Raw genomic sequence first — 13,817 nt, forward strand, 5'->3', positions numbered from 1 at the left:
GGGCCAAGATTACAGCGATGAATAGACCAATCAGTGAGCGAGGACCAAGGACACGAAAATTAACGAAGAGAAACGAGTGGTTTGCTTCTTTTATTGTCCGGTTTAGTGTTCATTTTAACTTTATTATCAAACTATCGAGAAATCCGCCTTTTACAGTAAAAAAAACATTAAATTATTCAAATATTTATGTGAGAAGTATACGGTGCTGCTGCATCAACCTATTTTATTTTTATAAAAAATATTTACTGTAAAAAGTGAATCAAATACATAATTTAAAATGTGTAACATATCTAAACAATACAGCGACGTCTTTAAAAATGTACTTTAATAACTAATAAAAAAAGAACGTATCTTTGTGTATGTAATGGAAAGTCTTGTTGCCTTCACTAGATGGCGCTGCTGTGTTATTTGAAGCAAAGTTAAATCAAGTTTACACGATATGAACAAGGCAGCTCAAACTGCTTCACATCATAAAAAGTCATAAAAACATTACATTATGTAATGAATGTGAAAAAAAGACACTATTAACAAGTGGATGAAAACAAATAGACTTAATTAATGACTTTATTTCAAATCAACAGAGGAGCTGATAAGGTTGTCAAGATAAGGAGGTGGAGTCCAGTCACAGTCTGACCAATCAGAGAGCAGAACCTGCAGGACTGAAGTTAGCCAGGAGCATCAGCCTACCTACTGATGACATCACTAAACAGTGCGCTGTGATTGGCTGCTGGATGGAGAGTTTCTGACTGACTCAGGTGAGATCAGACCAGATCAGCTGAAGATGGAGCTGCTGCAGCTGCTGCTGCAGCTGCTGCTCTGCGTCCTGCTCTGTGTTTCTGCTGAAGGTAAAAATGTCACCTCCTCCTCCAGCCTGGTTACTGAGACTGATCACTCTAAACTCTGTTTCTGCTCTGCTTTCAGTTCAACATGACAGTTTCCGGGTTATTGGATGTTCAGACACGGACGGATTGGACATGATGACGCTGGATGGGGAAGAGGTTTGGCACGCCGACTTCATCCATGAGACAGGAGTTGATACCCTGCCATCCAAGTTTCTCAGGGCTTTATGAACAATCTGTGGGGCAACAACAACTCTGCAAAAATAACCTGAAGATTATCCGTACTGGTCTGAAGGACATCCCTGATCCACTTGGTGAGGAAAGATCAACTCTGCTTCCTTTCCTGCTAGAGAACAAGTTTAGATCAGACTAAATGAGACTGTGGGAACATTTGGACCTCTGGTTACTCCGTCAGCTCTGTTTTATCTGACTTCATCCTCATTTGCTGTTTCTTGTACAGTTGAATCCAGATTATGGAACATTCTGCTTCAGTATCTCTAGTCTCTTCAGGTTCAGGTTTATTAGAGTCCCAAAGGGAAAGTAATGCTGCAGCAAGTAAAAAAGAACAAATACATAAAAAATACGACATTCAGGGCATCAAAACAACATCAAGTATAAATCCATACAATATAGGGAGACAACCAACATCATCATCAACCAACTATTTCTACTAACATCAGTAGAAAAAATTAGAAATCAGTCAACCAGCCCCAACAGTCAGATGCAACTATTGCCTTGTGCTCTATTGTTGAGTCTCACACTGACCAGTTAATGTCTGGTTTGGTTCCAGTTAAGCTGCGTCTCCATCAGGTCCATGAATACGGGCAGGAACGTGGAAATGTGAGCATGCAGGAGCTGTGGTCAACCCTCCAGTGACCCCAGCTCTGTCCACTGACCTTCAGGTGTCCAGCTTCTGCTGAATTTCTCAGCATATTTGTTTGTTGATGGTTGCCCTGTCCAGTTGGTTGTGTATGTGCTCTTCCACCACAGTTAGTAAAACATTTCGGTCCTTAAGGTTTGACCATGGAAATATTGATTGTCTGAGGAGGAATCCATGGGCTGGTACTCAAATATAGTTGCTGCCAATCAAATCCCTTGTAGCCAACTTGGACCAAGTTGTACTCACAATTTTTGGAACCACCACTAAAACAGTGGTTCCAAAAAATGGGGAGGAACCACACAAGATCTTGAAATACAGATGAGTCTAGTTGGGGCAGACTGGAGAAGATCCGGTTGAAGCCACATGACCTTCTATTTGCTGTGGCTGTTCATGTTTAAGGTGATCCTGCATGTGTTTGCTGACAGATCCTCCAACCAGCCTGCTCTACACTGCTAACATTGTGGAGCTGGGAGAGAAGAACATCCTGGTCTGTCACGTCTCTGGTTTCTATCCGGCTCCGGTCAACGTGTCCTGGACCAAAAACGGTCAGAAAGTGACCGAAGGAACCAGCATCAACGTTCCCTTTCCCAACCAAGACAACACCTTCACCCAGATCTCCAGGCTGCAGTTCGTCCCTCAGCTGGGAGACATCTACAGCTGCTCAGTGGAGCATCTGGCTCTGGAAGAACCACTGACCAGAATCTGGGGTGAGGAGACTTTAACTAGACCAGTGGTCTCAAACTGCAGCCTGCAGCTTTTAGATTGATCCATTCTTCTACACACTTGAATTGAATGTCTAAGCTGCCTCATGCAATCCAGCTCTGCTAATGATCTAGCATTGGAACCAAGTGCTGAAGCAGAGACACATCTAGTCCAGGAGGGTCCAAAGTGAGTTCTGGAGGTTCTGGAGGTCCGGCATCCTGCATGTTTTAGTCTCTCCCTGGTTTAACTCACCTGGATCCAATGATGATCATTAGAGGCCTGAGATGAACTTTGACCTGCTGAAAGGTTGTTGGTACCAGCAGGGAGGGAACCAGAACCTGCAGGATGCCGGGCCTCCAGGACCCACTTTGGGCCCCTGATGTAGACGTTGGAGGAGTGAAGTTTGAGACTGTTGCTGTAGACAGAAAGCAGCTCAACAAGTATCCAGTGACTTGTATCTGTTTCTGTCTCCAGATGTTGAAGTGCGCGTTCCTCAGCCCGGCGCTGGACCCGCGGTGTTCTGTGGAGTCGGTCTGATCGTGGGTCTGCTTGGCGTGGCGGTTGGGACCTTCTTCCTCATTAGGGGGAGAGAGAGCTGATTGGTCAAGGCTGATGGGTTTATGGACCTCTCTCTCCTGCTGTACTGACAACATTGGATCATAACACTGAACGTGTTACCCTAACCCTTTCTCATTGTGGATTCATCAGGAACTTTGACAAGTTCAATCAATATTAATTCTCCTGGACTCATAAAGTGGCACTATGGTGCTGATCTTTACTAGAAATATGATAGAAATATGATCTGAAGCTCATATTCCTCTGGAACGTTTTGTAATTTCACACTGATGTTTTCCTAAAGACGGTGAATTTCTGCTCCTCGGTTTGTTCTGGACAGAACCAACCAAGCTGTCGGACTTTATTCACTATTTTGGTAATTTAGGAAACATGTACTAATTATTCTATATTACATTTTCAGCAGAATGAAATGACCCTTCTATGAAAGGTTAACCTGGACCAGCTTTGTAGTTCTTGGTAATGTAACTGTTTAATTAGAAGTAGAGCAGTAGCTACAGCATCTATCTTACTGATTTCTGCGATGAGGCCAGTTCTGTGTGGGTCACATCTTTATCAGTCTTTAGATTCATTTCTGACAGATTTGTGTAGGTCAATGAGAAAAGAGCAGTTAATGTCCTTTTCAGACCCGATCTGACCTCAGTCTACTGCTGACTGAGATCAGATACCAGAGTTTTTCCTTTTACCTAACTTTTAAAAAACTTCTTGAGTTTTTAAGTGTCTGTAAAAGGTTATGCTTTCATTCCTATACCATGCTGGTTTTTATGGTTGGTGAATGTGTTTTCTGCTGACTGTAGTAAAGTGACCTCGTCCTTCAGGTGACCTCTGTTCTGCAGGATTCAGATTTCCACTCAGGTTTTTATCACAGGAATCTCCTCATGTCTCAACCTGCTGGTGAACATTTTTCTGCTGGCTGGGTGTTTAATGCGTGGTCTGAAATAAAGATTGTAAACACAATCTGTACAAAAATAAGATGAGAAAATCTCAGTCAATAAGTTCTCAGTTTAATTAACACTACAAATATAACAAGAAAAAGATTTTGTATTCATCTGTTTCCATCCTGGATGAGATCAGTCTGCCAGGTAACACATGACACGGCAGGCATGACACCTTGTTCTGGTTTTTCCAGTACCAGTTCCTCAGGCTGGCTCAGTTCGTCTCCTGACCTGGAGGAATGGGTCCCTCTCTGCTCCTGATCCTCCTGGTTCTGGTCCAAACAGCAGGTAGGAACCAAAACTGTGATTCATGGGGAAGTTCACCTTTCTGAGACCAAGCGGAGCTGATGTGTGAGACGCTGAGATGCCATTAAAACCACAGCAGCTCTCACAGCGGGTGTTTGGGATCTAATGTGTGAGGAAGGTCCGATTGGTATCCAGAACTGAACTGGACTCTTTAGAAACAGCTGAGAAACGAGCAACACGAAGGGCTGAGCTCCACTGTTCCCTAAATACTGAGAGGTCGACATTAGGGTTGAGCTGGACATAATAGTTTATCTTGATGCACTGTGAATGATCCAATTCATGTTAGACACATAAAGGAAGTAAACTGTACAATGTAACAGGGTCATGCCCCGTCACAGGGGTCTTCAGCTCCAGGCCTCTAGGGGCCGCTGTCCTGCAGGTTTCAGCTCAGCTCAGTGCAACACTCAGGTCTTTATCAGGTCTGTGGGGAACCTGGCTGCAGACTGAGGCCTTTCAGCCTGACTCAGGTCTGTTGGATCTAACAGATGCAGGACAGAGTTAAAGATCTATTATTTACCACTTAATGTGCAAGCTATCTCAAGATGAAGAACAATCTTTCTGTTTTTATCTCCAAACTGCAGCTACTTGGTATTCAAGTTATTTCTTATTTTAAGCTGCAGATCAAATCAAAGATAGTAGAAGAAAAGGCTAAAGTAAAAGTTGAATCACAAAGTTTAATTTTAGTTTATTAAACATAAAGTGATAATTACTCCATCTGTGTTTGTATTTAAGTTTGGTTCTACTCATAAAATAATGAGGTTCTGTAGGTCGGAGCGAATCCATGACCTGCATTGGACCTGAATCCTGCAACCACTCAACATTAACCTACAACTCCTGCATGAATTTGGTTTACAGAAGCTAAATAAGTTATTTACCAGGAGATCCATAGAAATAACATGGGTTAGCTTGTTGTTAGCGGTAGCATCGTTATCATAGACTAATTATTTAAATAGCACAACTCGCTAAGGCAGAAACCAGTCCACAGCCATTTAATGATTCTGTTGATCCTAAATGTTTGATCCAACCTGAAACTAAATGATTTGATTCTCCAGGCTTTTAAAACTTTCTTCTGGTTTAATGAGGTCAGCAGCTCCAGATAGTTAGTTAGTTAGTTAGTTAGTTAGTTAGTTAGTTAGTTATGTGGATCGCCTCCATGAAAGGACGTAAATCCTCAAGATTATAGGAGAAGTGTTTTTTTAACAGAGATAATACGGATCATATCATAAATATATTCATATTTGTTCGAGATCCTCGTCTGTTTCAGTCTATTTAGGCTGTTAGCTTCTCGCTGTGATCAGTTTTACTTTGTTTCAAACCAGAGGAATCCTCTTCTGGACCTCCATCTGAACTTAGCGTGTCATCCGGGTCACGTGACTGAAACCCAGCAATTGGCCACTTTATAGCTTGTAGCTTGAGAATTTAATAAACTCTAAATGTTTAAGATAATCAGGAGTTCTGCATGTTTTCTTTTCCAGATGGTTTTCAAAGTCATTCAGTGTCCCGCTGCCTCTTTAACTCCACTGAGCTGAAGGACAGCTGGTACATCTACTCCTGCATCTACAACAAAGTGGAGTTTTTGAGATTTGACAGCAACATTGGGCTCTATGTCGGATACACGTCGTTTGGAATGAGACAGGCAAATAAGTTGAACAATAATCCTGTGGCTCTGAGCAGGAGGCGAGCTCAGAAGGAGGCGTTCTGCCATCACAACTCTGGGGTCTTGTACAGAAATGTTTTGAATAGATCAGGTGAGTTCATGAAAAACTGCTTACAGTTCAGGGGGCAACGGCCGACTGTCGGAGGGCAACAGCTGACTGTCGGAGGGCAACGGCCGACTGTCGGAGGGCAATGGCTGACTGTTGGGGGGCAATGGCTGACTGTCGGGGGGCAATGGCTGACTGTCGGAGGGCAACGGCCGACTGTCGGAGGGCAACGGCTGACTGTCGGAGGGCAACGGCCGACTGTCGGAGGGCAACGGCCGACTGTCGGGGGGCAATGGCTGACTGTTGGGGGGCAATGGCTGACTGTCGGGGGGCAATGGCTGACTGTCGGAGGGCAACGGCCGACTGTCGGAGGGCAATGGCTGACTGTTGGGGGGCAATGGCTGACTGTTGGGGGGCAATGGCTGACTGTCGGGGGGCAATGGCTGACTGTCGGAGGGCAACGGCCGACTGTCGGAGGGCAATGGCTGACTGTTGGGGGGCAATGGCCGACTGTCGGAGGGCAACGGCTGACTGTCGGAGGGCAACGGCCGACTGTCGGAGGGCAACGGCCGACTGTCGGGGGGCAATGGCTGACTGTTGGGGGGCAATGGCTGACTGTCGGGGGGCAATGGCTGACTGTCGGAGGGCAACGGCCGACTGTCGGAGGGCAATGGCTGACTGTCGGGGGGCAATGGCTGACTGTTGGGGGGCAATGGCTGACTGTCGGGGGGCAATGGCTGACTGTCGGAGGGCAACGGCCGACTGTCGGAGGGCAATGGCTGACTGTTGGGGGGCAATGGCCGACTGTCGGAGGGCAACGGCTGACTGTTGGGGGGCAATGCTCCAGATGTCCCCAATGCCCTCCAAAGCCCCTAGTGCCCCCTAGTCCCCCAATGCCCGCCCCTGGTGCCGGACCTGGGGCTAATAAATATTACCTATAACCAATATTAATCAATACCTATTGAGTCACAGCAATCTCTTTTCCAGGGGAGCCTGGCCAAGACAGAAACTTGATATATTAAGTTTCCAAACTTGGACTGGATGAAAATCCAGTTTTTAATCTTGTGTGTTAACTTCAGGTTTTGCACCGAGGAAACGGATCTCTAACTCTCCTCTTCCTGTTCCAGTGGCTCCGTCTGTCACTCTGAGCTCAGTGGCGCCCCCTGCTGGTGGACACCCCACCATGCTGACCTGCAGCGTCTACGGCTTCTTCCCCAAACAGATCAGAGTCACCTGGAGGAGAGACGGACAGGAAGTCATCTCTGATGTCACTTCCACCGCCGAGCTGCCAGACGGCGCCTGGCTCTACCAGATCCACTCCAGCCTGGAGTTCAGACCCAGGTGAGACCAGGTAACACACACACACACCAGGTGAGACCAGGTAACACACACACACACCAGGTGAGACCAGGTAACACACACACACACCAGGTGAGACCAGGTAACACACACACCAGGTGAAACCAGGTAACACACACACACACCAGGTGAGACCAGGTAACACACACACCAGGTGAAACCAGGTAACACACACACACACACACACACCAGGTGAGACCAGGTAACACACACACACACCAGGTGAGACCAGGTAACACACACACACACCAGGTGAGACCTTCATAAGAGTTAATTGTAATTAATATTTAATAGGTATTTTATTGCTTTGAACTTCTAAAAATTATTTGGAAAATAAACATTTAATAAAGAGGCAATAATTTTCTCAAATGCATTTATTTCACAACGTGCTCCATAATTATAAAATATTACAACGTGGAATAATGTCCATGTTTCACATATTGCTTATCAAAAGGTCTGACATGTCAGCTGTGAAATACAAAATGCATTTTGCTTAATACATTTTTCTTCAACACAATATGGATGAAACTGTTCAAAGGAGGAGAAAGTAAAGCCAGCAGTTCATGTAATATGAGAGTAAATGTTCAGGTAGATATTTGAACAGAGCATAACAGAACATCCTGATATTCAGATCCATCACTTTTTACCCAGTTTATGTTTGTGTTGATAACAGACTGGCCTCTCTGTCCGGTAACATTCACCAACACAGATGGTCTTCAGTGGACATCACCGTGTTCCTCCACTGCACTGGACCGTCTCCAGTCTCCCAGTACGATAACCAGTGTTGGTCTCTGGACCATAACAAGCAAAAAACAGAACAATGAAAATGGAACGAAGGAAAACATTTTTACTGCAACTCTAACAACAAGCCTCAGTTACAGAAATGTGGAGTTTCTGAGATATTAACATTTACATAATTATCTTTGGAGCTTGAATCTTTGAAGAATCCATGGAGGCTTCGGGATCCATCCACAACCATAATGGTGCTAATATATAGAAAAAGACAATAAAAGGATTAAAACATGCTGCAAAATGTAAATAAGACAATAGCAGGAATAATGCTTTTAACATGAAAAAGGCTTTTACAAACCTTTTATAAAGGTTGATAAATCTGACCAATATTCATGTAAACATTCTGAGGGTGGAAATTAGCTCCCGCCACTGGCTGGACGCAGGTAAAAGTATTCAGTGGTGTGTAAATTGGAGCAACGTTGCTGTGGCAGGTTGACAATTTGAACAGAAAAAAGAAGCTGCTTTCAGTTTAACTTGTGTCCAGAGGAGGACTGACCGCCTGGAGTCCAGACTGATGCATTTACTGTATATCTGGCGGCTCTAGGCTGTCATAATGTAACAAAATAATATATCAAACATAATTTTTATCGACCCCGACAGCCCATTGGCTGATTTTGTTGACATTAGGCTTATCCAATGAAATCCCTCAGTGCTCCTTGGCCCCACCCCCCTCTGAGGTTATAAATAGAGCCATTTCAGCCAGGGCCGTGCAGAGACCCCCTACCAGCAGCTCAGTAGCTGCTGGTAGGGGCCATTCAGGGGCCTCCAGACACTCAGGGGCCCCCAGACACTCAGGGGCCTCCAGACACTCAGGGGCCTCCAGACACTCAGGGACCTCCAGACATTCAGGGGCCTCCAGACATTCAGGGGCCTCCAGACATTCAGGGACCTCCAGACACTGAGGGGCCCCCAGACACTCAGGGACCTCCAGACACTCAGGGGCCCCCAGACACTCAGGGACCTCCAGACACTCAGGGGCCCCCAGACACTCAGGGGCCTCCAGACACTGAGGGGCCTCCAGACATTCAGGGACCTCCAGACACTGAGGGGCCCCCAGACACTCAGGGGCCTCCAGACATTCAGGGGCCTCCAGACACTCAGGGGCCTCCAGACATTCAGGGACCTCCAGACACTGAGGGGCCCCCAGACACTCAGGGACCTCCAGACACTCAGGGGCCCCCAGACACTCAGGGGCCTCCAGACACTGAGGGGCCCCCAGACACTCAGGGACCTCCAGACATTCAGGGGCCCCCAGACACTCAGGGGCCTCCAGACACTCAGGGACCTCCAGACACTGAGGGGCCCCCAGACACTCAGGGACCTCCAGACACTCAGGGGCCCCCAGACACTCAGGGACCTCCAGACACTCAGGGGCCCCCAGACACTCAGGGGCCTCCAGACACTGAGGGGCCCCCAGACACTCAGGGACCTCCAGACACTCAGGGGCCCCCAGACACTCAGGGGCCTCCAGACACTGAGGGGCCCCCAGACACTCAGGGACCTCCAGACATTCAGGGGCCCCCAGACACTCAGGGGCCTCCAGACACTCAGGGACCTCCAGACACTGAGGGGCCCCCAGACACTCAGGGACCTCCAGACATTCAGGGGCCCCCAGACACTCAGGGGCCTCCAGACACTCAGGGGCCTCCAGACACTCAGGGCCCCTAGAAATGGTTTAATTGTACCACAGACCATAGATCTAAACCTGTAGCATCATTTATAGAGAATAACAATGTTACCTGGAACCTACCTGGAATCCACCTGGAATCTACCTGGAATCTACCTGGAACCTACCTGGAATCCGCCTGGCATCTACCTGGAATCCGCCTGGAATCTACCTGGAGTCTACCTGGAATCCACCTGGAATCCACCTGGAATCTACCTGGAATCTACCTTTTCTATCTACATTTTTTATTTCCACCCCTGAAACGTTCAACGTCGTGAAAAACTATATCCCAGATTATTATGAATCTGTTCAAGTTGACCAAGAATTTAACTGAATGTTCACCGGCTCGATTTTTTCCAACACTGATACTCCGCAAACATTCAGCATGCTAAGCTAAATATGCTAACACCGAGCCGTGATGTCTATCATACAGCTTGACCTCAGTTCAAAATAATAGTTATAAACCATCTCAGAAAAAAATGACTTACCAAACGCAATGAATAACTCAGACATGTGGGAAGTAAATTATCCTGAAACGACTTGGGAACCTGAGATTCTGGGACGAGTCAGTGAATGAACTAGTGCTGCAGCCTGGAGGAGTTCAGAGTTCAGAAGTCAAGAGTCACTGATTCCATTTGATCACCTCTAGATTTGATACGGAAACATTTAACTCTGGATTTTAACTTCTAATGATATACAGGTCAGAGTTACATAAACACAATGTGACTATTAGAGTAAAATTAACTCTACTAACACCAAAACATTTAACACTTTTCAATTTGCTGTGCACCAGGTGAGTCCAGGTAACACACACCAGGTGAGTCCAGGTAACACACACCAGGTGAGTCCAGTTGTCTCCTGAATGTGTCCTGACTGAGGCACAACAGAGCCTGCAGTGCTGTTGAGCTCAGGTGGAAGATCTCAGAGAAAAGCTGCTACATAAATAAACTCCAGGTCTCCAGTCGCCGCCTGCAGGTTCTAGATGAGCCTCAGGTACAAAACGCTGGAATGAAACGGCTTCATTTCCTCCTGGTTTGGATCAGAACCTTAATGACCTCATTATTCTGTTCAGGTGGAGCAGCAGAGGCTCATCTAAACGTTACAGGACAGCAGCTCTAGAGGACAAACCTGCTGGTTCTGACCCAGTTCTTTTGGTTCTGACCCGGTTCTGTTCGTGTCTTTTCAGGTCTGGAGAACGGATCTCCTGCAGGGTGGAACATGTCAGCCTGAAGGAACCTCTGATCACCGACTGGGGTAAGAAGGACTAGAGAGACCTGGAGACGGAACAACTGAGATAACAAGTCCTGACATGTTGCTACCTTCCTCCATGTCCTCTTCTTCTTCATCCTCTTCCTCTTCCTCCCCTTCCTCTTCCTCTCCCCTTCTTCTTCATCCTGTTCCTCTCCCTCCCCTTCCTCTCCCTCCTCTTCCTCTCCCCTTCTTCCTCCTCTTCCTCTTCCTCCTCTTCCTCTCCCTCCCCTTCCTCCCCCTCCTCTCCCTCTTCCTCTCCCCTTCTTCTTCATCCTCTTCCTCTCCCTCCCCTTCCTCTCCCTCCTCTTCCTCTCCCCTTCTTCCTCCTCTTCCTCTCCCTCCTCTTCCTCTCCCCTTCTTCCTCCCCCTTCCTCCCCCTCCTCTTCCTCTCTGTCCCTCCTCTTCCTCTCTGTCCCTCCTCTTCCTCTCTGTCCCTCCTCTCCCTCTCTGTCCCTCCTCTTCCTCCCTCCTCTTCCTCTCCCCTTCTTCTTCATCCTCTTCCTCTCCCTCCCCTTCCTTTCCCTCCTTCTCCTTCCTCTCCCTCCCCTTCTTCTTCATCCTCTTCCTCTCTCTCCTCTTCCTCCCCCTCCTCTTCCTCTCTGTCCCTCCTCTTCCTCCCTCCTCTTCCTCTCTGTCCCTCCTCTTCCTCTCTGTCCCTCCCCTTCCTCTCCCTCCTCCCCCTTCCTCCCCCTCCTCTTCCTCTCTGTCCCTCCTCTCCCTCTCTGTCCCTCCTCTTCCTCCCTCCTCTTCCTCTCTGTCCCTCCTCTTCCTCTCTGTCCCTCCTCTTCCTCTCTGTCCCTCCTCTTCCTCTCTGTCCCTCCTCTTCCTCTCTGTCCCTCCAGACCCGTCCCTGCCAGAGTCAGAGAGGAACAAACTGGCCATCGGAGCTTCAGGACTGATCCTGGGTCTGATTTTGTCTCTGGCTGGATTCATCTACTACAAGAGGAAGGTCAAAGGTCAGAACCAGAACCAGGACACATTTAGAACCAGAACCTGGATAGGACCAGAACCAGGACTGGTTTAGAACCAGTTGAAAAATATTAAAAGCAGAGCCTGTTCATTTGTTGCACAATATATAAATGCATCTGCATCGTTGCAGGTCCAAGAGTCAGAACCTCTCAGTCCAAACCAAATACTTTAATCCGTTCATGAGACAGGAGGCTGAATGGTTCTGATCCGTCCATCTCTGACTCTGTTCTCTGGATCTTTGTTCCTGTTCAGATCTGGTCCCCGTCCCCACCTTTGAATCCAGATCCTGATCCAGGATCAGAACCCGATCAGAACCTGGTCTGAAGGAACTGAAGTTTGTTCTGGACTCTTTGGTCCAGATAATCAGCTGCTTTTCTCCAGGAATGTTTCAGGTTTATTAATGTTCATTTTCTGTGCTTTTATTTTCTCTCTATGGTTTTTTATGAAGAGATTTTTCCTCAGTTTTGGGTTTTTAATAAAATCTAAAGTTGTTATTCAGGCCTGAAGGAGAAAAGAACCAGAAGAGAAGCTGCATCGTTTCCTTTGATCATGTTTTATGTAAAATGTTTATTTCTGCTGTGATTAATGTTAAAAACAGCAGGACTGGATCAGATATTAATTATTATTGTGATTTTAGTTTATTCTCCTGATTTCTAACACTTTGGTGCTTCACAATAAACAATTACAATAAAGATGTTGGTTCTGGTTGACTGGAGCCTGTGAAGAACTGCTACGTTTTGGTTCGGTTGTAGCGGTTGATAGGAGTGCACACAATATCTCCCATGGTGCTTAGCGGCATGTTTAAATCCTGTGTTGCAGTTTGACCTTCAGTGTGCTACTTTGACCTTTAGTGTGCTACTTTGACCTTCAGTGTGCTACTTTGACCTTTAGTGTGCTACTTTGACCTTTAGTGTGCTACTTTGACCTTCAGTGTGCTACTTTGACCTTCAGTGTGCTACTTTGACCTTTAGTGTGCTACTTTGACCTTCAGTGTGCTACTTTGACCTTCAGTGTGCTACTTTGACCTTCAGTGTGCTACTTTGACCTTCAGTGTGCTACTTTGACCTTTAGTGTGCTACTTTGACCTTTAGTGTGCTACTTTGACCTTTAGTGTGCTACTTTGACCTTTAGTGTGCTACTTTGACCTTCAGTGTGCTACTTTGACCTTTAGTGTGCTACTTTGACCTTTAGTGTGCTACTTTGACCTTCAGTGTGCTACTTTGACCTTTAGTGTGCTACTTTGACCTTTAGTGTGCTACTTTGACCTTCAGTGTGCTACTTTGACCTTCAGTGTGCTACTTTGACCTTTAGTGTGCTACTTTGACCTTTAGTGTGCTACTTTGACCTTTAGTGTGCTACTTTGACCTTCAGTGTGCTACTTTGACCTTCAGTGTGCTACTTTGACCTTTAGTGTGCTACTTTGACCTTCAGTGTGCTACTTTGACCTTCAGTGTGCTACTTTGACCTTTAGTGTGCTACTTTGACCTTTAGTGTGCTACTTTGACCTTTAGTGTGCTACTTTGACCTTTAGTGTGCTACTTTGACCTTCCTCTGAATGTGGTTAAAAAGCAGCTCTACTGTTATTGATTCCAGCCACATGTAACCTGTGTTACATTCTAGGATTAGTAGAATTTGAAATAATCCAAATTAAAATCAATCCAAGTGATCCCTTAAAAACTAGATTCGTCTGCTGGAGGAGGTGGCAATTTGTAAAAACACAGAGACAGTTAGATGGTGCAAAAATTGGTGAGTTGTATTAATATTTACAATATATACAAGTTAGTCCACAATTTAGAGTCCAAAAGAGTTCCTTATACCAAGGCAGTCAACCAGTCTTTGTTG

At 46.3% G+C, this 13,817-nt stretch overlaps 2 protein-coding genes and 2 long non-coding RNA genes across 4 annotated transcripts in view; 2 read left to right on the forward strand and 2 right to left on the reverse strand.

Annotated features, from left to right (window-relative positions):
• The first annotated feature begins 696 nt into the window (after positions 1 to 696).
• Positions 697 to 3,956, forward strand: LOC114140630 (mamu class II histocompatibility antigen, DR alpha chain-like). Its single transcript, XM_028010745.1, is given in 5 exon segments — positions 697 to 845; positions 922 to 1,054; positions 1,056 to 1,153; positions 2,145 to 2,426; positions 2,896 to 3,956. Coding segments are annotated over 5 exon segments (702 nt in total). The 5' UTR covers positions 697 to 781; the 3' UTR covers positions 3,021 to 3,956.
• Positions 3,957 to 4,117: 161 nt separating this feature from the next.
• LOC114140622 (SLA class II histocompatibility antigen, DQ haplotype D beta chain-like) lies at positions 4,118 to 12,484 on the forward strand. Its single transcript, XM_028010731.1, has 6 exons — positions 4,118 to 4,217; positions 5,711 to 5,983; positions 7,066 to 7,279; positions 10,942 to 11,009; positions 11,849 to 11,962; positions 12,228 to 12,484. Exons 1-6 carry the CDS (start codon positions 4,169 to 4,171, stop codon positions 12,263 to 12,265), a joined length of 756 nt encoding a protein of 251 aa, XP_027866532.1. The 5' UTR covers positions 4,118 to 4,168; the 3' UTR covers positions 12,266 to 12,484.
• LOC114140688 (uncharacterized) lies at positions 12,403 to 13,045 on the reverse strand. The gene is made up of 2 exons (XR_003594645.1): positions 12,881 to 13,045; positions 12,403 to 12,840 (listed from the first exon to the last, which is right to left on the reverse strand). It is a non-coding gene; the product is annotated as an uncharacterized LOC114140688 (long non-coding RNA).
• A 660-nt stretch (positions 13,046 to 13,705) lies between these two features.
• Positions 13,706 to 13,817, reverse strand: part of LOC114140699 (uncharacterized) — a 1,775-nt gene continuing 1,663 nt past the window's right edge. The window contains exon 2 of the long non-coding RNA XR_003594655.1: positions 13,706 to 13,817. This exon is cut by the window's right edge and continues 499 nt beyond it. This is a non-coding gene — a long non-coding RNA (uncharacterized LOC114140699).

Source organism: Xiphophorus couchianus, chromosome 24 (genome assembly GCF_001444195.1).
Source record: "Xiphophorus couchianus chromosome 24, X_couchianus-1.0, whole genome shotgun sequence".
NCBI classification, from domain to species: domain Eukaryota; kingdom Metazoa; phylum Chordata; class Actinopteri; order Cyprinodontiformes; family Poeciliidae; genus Xiphophorus; species Xiphophorus couchianus.

Bases quoted from the DNA above. Each gene is read 5' to 3' on its own strand.
- LOC114140622 (XM_028010731.1), top strand. From the start codon at position 4,169: ATGGGTCCCTCTCTGCTCCTGATCCTCCTGGTTCTGGTCCAAACAGCA. The intron at 4,218-5,710 runs GTAGGAACCAAA...TTTCTTTTCCAG, and splicing joins GGTTCTGGTCCAAACAGCAG to ATGGTTTTCAAAGTCATTCA. The intron at 11,010-11,848 runs GTAAGAAGGACT...CTGTCCCTCCAG, and splicing joins ACCTCTGATCACCGACTGGG to ACCCGTCCCTGCCAGAGTCA.